A 4,309-nucleotide genomic window follows, 5' to 3' on the forward strand; every position below is an offset into this window, starting at 1 on the left:
GTACTTTGTTTTACGTAGGACAAGCAGCACAGTCAAATGCACTGTCTGTTTAACCATTTTCTTCTATATACCGTTACTCTGTTACGGAGTCTCTCTCTTCACCATTACTGTGTAAAGTGTAAGTACAAACATTCTATTTACCTTAAAAATGTTAAGTAGTGACCTCAGTCACTTCTTGATTGATGACAACATGTGTTTCGCTTTATGTATTGTTAAGTAGTAACAATTTTTGGATTTTTATTTCAAGGAAGTGGTTTCAAAGGTATTGAAATAACAAAATATTTCCATTCACTCCATACTAATTTGGTATAATAAAAATAAAATTCCTTAGCTATTTAAAAAAAAAAATCAAAATAACCATCATTAAAATTTAGACAAACACTTACATTTCCAGAAAGAAATATAAAGGGAATAAAGCACTGCATAAAAATATTTTCAAGAAATAAAAGAACTCAAGAACCCACCTACAAAACACTACTTAGAAACAGGGAAGTCCAAATTAAAATTATCCTAATATTTCCTGGATGGCATTTTAGCCCCACGGGTCCTGTGCCTCACTGAATGCACAGAATATTGCTCACTGAATAAAGATCTATTTCATTTATTGTTACTGATATATCTTTCCTATCCACTCAACCTTCTGACACTCACACTACTGGAAGTATTTCAACAACCTGTCAATTCTTCGTGAGGGTTAGCACTAGTAGATGGCAAAACAGCTAGTTTAACAGATGTGTGCACACATACAGACACTCCAGCTGGCAACGTATTCCAGGAATATAATTATGCTGCAGCAACATGGTTCCCAACCTATTTTTAGACAGGCATCATTATGGAAAAAACCAACCATGTTCCTTGCCTTACCTAGGCCCAGATCCCTCCCTCTTGTATTGCCAGCCCAAGAACTGTAACAGACTCCTTGGACCAGTAGCACAAAGAATTGCTGCCACCTGCTCCGCACTCATGCCAGAATGCACTGAAATGCTCAAGAGGACCCAGCTGATTCTATCCAATGTCAGTTACTTAACAGTCTCATTTGGGTATCTCTAGCTCATGCTCCTAGACCAAGCAGAGAGGACTTGCACAGGCTCCACATAACACCTCAACTGTCAATCCTAAAACAGAAGTGTAGAAATAATTTATTTAAGCTCACTCCCTCCTCAAACTTAAAAGATCATTTATTCCTCCAGTTTTTCCAATTCAAATTTTCTCCATCCCCCAAGTGCCTTCTCCAGTTTTAACTCCAGAGTTCTTATCCATCAGGCTTTTCATCCACCCAGACCTAGCAACCTCTCCCAGTTATGACTGACTCCCGAAGCAAGCCGATACCTCTTAACCCTTCTTGCCTACTTCCTTATTCCATTCACCTTCCTGCTTAGCCAGTCCAAGCCTCCCATTCTTGCTCCCTCTAACCACTCTGGTACATATCTCCTCCCACTGATACTCCAGGTGGCAAGGGAGGGGAGCAGAAGAGTTTGCCTGCAGTCAGGACCAACTTCAGGCTAGAGCTGAATATACAGGAATGGTCATGTCCAAAGCCAGACCCCAGGACATGTCCACTCTAACACCTGAAATGCCTACTGGCTGTTCATATTCCCAAACACAAAAGCACACACTTGCTAGTATTTTTCAAATGCCCATCAGATGGACAAATAGGGACAAACAGAATAAAAACCTTGGTATCAGCTTTCTCTCTGCTATGACCCAAGATAGGAGACCACTGAAAGTAGTCTATTTAGTATAGCGTGTGTATAATCTACACATCAGGTTGTGTAGGGTTTTGTTTGGGTGGGTGGGTTTTTTTTGTTGTTGTTTTTTTTGTTTTGTTTTTTAAGACAGACAATACCATTTTCAACCGCTCTGCTGGGGTTCTTAAGAAACAGTTGAATCCTTTCAGCTGAAAGTCCAAAGTTATCTACACAGAACAGACTCTCCAACACTTACAAAACAGAACAGCGGTGCTTAAGAGAAAATGTAAGCAATCTAAATAAATACACCTATATAACCTTCTTATAAGGAAGGTATATAGGAGGGAAGAAACTGCATAATGAAGAAGAGAAAAAATACAGAGCTGTAACCTAAACCAGAAGTAGGTTACTAAGAGTAATGACTGTCTAGGTACTATAGCTCAACTGCACCCACAGGAAGCTTCCACTCATTGTTACCTGTTCACGGAAAATCTACTTGAGTAGCAAGTATTTCCAAATGCCTGTCTGCTTATTGACCTACAGTAGCTGTGCAATAGCTTGGGAGGGGGTTAAGACCTTTCCCTGAAGTAGCAATAACTTCATCACCAACTCTACCAGAAACAAAGCTTTACACAGAAGCAGTAGCCAGTACCTTACCTGCACTTCCCTAAGACCAGCAGCTTCTTTTACGGGGTTGTTCCTGCTAGAGGAAAGGTAGCCCAAGGCTGCTGCTGACAATAGGGCACACAAGGTTATTGAACATCTAAACTTCAATCTAGGCCTTTAGTTAGTCACCTGAAACTATGCAGAGTAAGTCTGCAACACCAGTCAAGACTCTCAGTAAGCTCCTAGATCAAAAGAAATCCATATATTCTGCTGCTCGACTCTGCACAGATCACAAGAGAGAATGGAGCTATGCACTCAACTACCATTTTGTTTCTTAAAAAAAAAAAAGAGTACTAAAACAGAACCAGGACAATGATTCTGCTACTGCTACTCTGACACGCACACCTACACTTTCAAGATGATGACTGGTGACTTTTATAAGCTGGAGTAGGTTTTTTTGTGTTTTATCTTTTTAAAAGAAATTTACAAATTAAAACAGCAACTAAAACAAAGTCTATCACAACTTATTTTAAAACAGAGCCAGTATATTTTAACTAGCAAGGTGCTTTACACATCAGTAAGCAGAAAACTCACTTATGTCTTTGTCAACTACTATCATTTGAATATGGTATGGCATTTTTAACTTCTTTATTTAAATTTAAATTTAAATGTGACAAGTTTGTAAGTATAAAACATGTCCCAAAAATACATAAGAGCAATATGAACAGGAAGCATTATATGGTAAATATTCATCTGCAGTTTTCAAGAAACTTGACACCATAGATGCTCAGCCTTTCTAATTAAGATGCAACAGGAAACATTAAAGACTCACGTATCAATAACTGCACTGGTATATTTTATTTGTAAAGATAGATTATAAAAAAATGGTTAACTATACTAAAAATAAGGAAAAGTTATTTTACGGACTAAAAATTAAACATGTCAAATAACTTATGATATGGTGAATAGTTTCTGTTCATTTATGAAATGATTTAGCAACGTATAGCTTCGCTTTGCATCTCATCCAACATGATTTATTTTGCTACTGTTACTTTAGTGGGAAAAAATACTATCTAATAATATAAAGCCAAGTTAGCTTCTAGAAGTTCTGGAGGGCAAGTGCATTTAAACTTGAAAACACTGCTAATATTTCCATTATAGCTTTTACCCCCCTTCTTCCAGGTTGCATCTTCCTACCTCCATGTACTGTGGAGAAGATTACATCCTTGATGTTATTCATGTGTCAATACCTAGAAAAATATAAGCCACTTGGGGGAAGGGGGTGCTGTTTTTTTGTTTCTTTTTGGGGGGTTGTTCCCCCCCCCTTCTTAAAGGACACTGAAATTAATAAAAACTCTTCAGAAGTTCTTCTGAAGATGTTCTGGAAAGCCAATGCATCACAGCTATAAACATCTATAACAAGGTGCAGCCAAAAATATTATAGTCTTTGTGATCTTGTCAAAATTCATAGTCTTAAATGCTCGAAATTTTTGTCTAAGTCATTCTTTTAGAAATAGGGAGGAAGAAAGGTGAAAATAGTGCACACAAAATTAGTTTCGGTGAAAAACTTACACTTTTTTTTTTTCTTTAGTATTTACTGTTTCAGCTATATGCTCTGAAGTTCACAAGAAAAAAAAAATCATGTATTACTGCTGCTCCTCATAGCAGAATTTATCAGTAAAACTAACAAGATAAGCAGGATCGATACAGTAGTTTTACTACAAGGGAAGTGTTGCAGTATAGTACCAGATCTTCATTAGCATCCTGGGCTGCATTAGGAGGAGTGCTGCCAACAGGTCGAGGGAGGTGATCCTTCCTCTGCACTCAGCACTGGTGAGATATCTGGGGTACTGGGTCCAGTTCTGGGCTCCCCAGTACAAGAGCGACATGGACATATTGGGATAAGGCCAACAAAGGGCCATGAAGATGATTAAGGGGTTGTAGCATCTGACATACAAGCAGAGGCTGAGCATGCTGGGGCTGTTTCAGCCTGGAGAAGAGAAGGCTCAGGGGGA

The 4,309-nt window shown here is 38.4% G+C and overlaps 1 protein-coding gene across 1 annotated transcript in view; it reads right to left on the minus strand.

The window, feature by feature from the left end:
• WTAP (Wilms tumor 1 associated protein) overlaps positions 1 to 2,419 on the minus strand; it is a gene marked incomplete at its 5' end in the record, with an annotated part of 11,879 nt that extends 9,460 nt beyond the window's left edge. Inside the window, one exon of the mRNA XM_010293538.1 lies at positions 2,346 to 2,419. Within this exon, the coding sequence (XP_010291840.1) occupies positions 2,346 to 2,419 (74 nt within the window). The remainder of the gene's footprint in view (positions 1 to 2,345) is intronic.
• Between the last annotated feature and the right edge of the window lie 1,890 nt (positions 2,420 to 4,309).

The sequence above is a fragment of the Phaethon lepturus genome, unplaced genomic scaffold, assembly GCF_000687285.1.
Source record: "Phaethon lepturus isolate BGI_N335 unplaced genomic scaffold, ASM68728v1 scaffold19778, whole genome shotgun sequence".
Lineage (NCBI taxonomy): Eukaryota > Metazoa > Chordata > Aves > Phaethontiformes > Phaethontidae > Phaethon > Phaethon lepturus.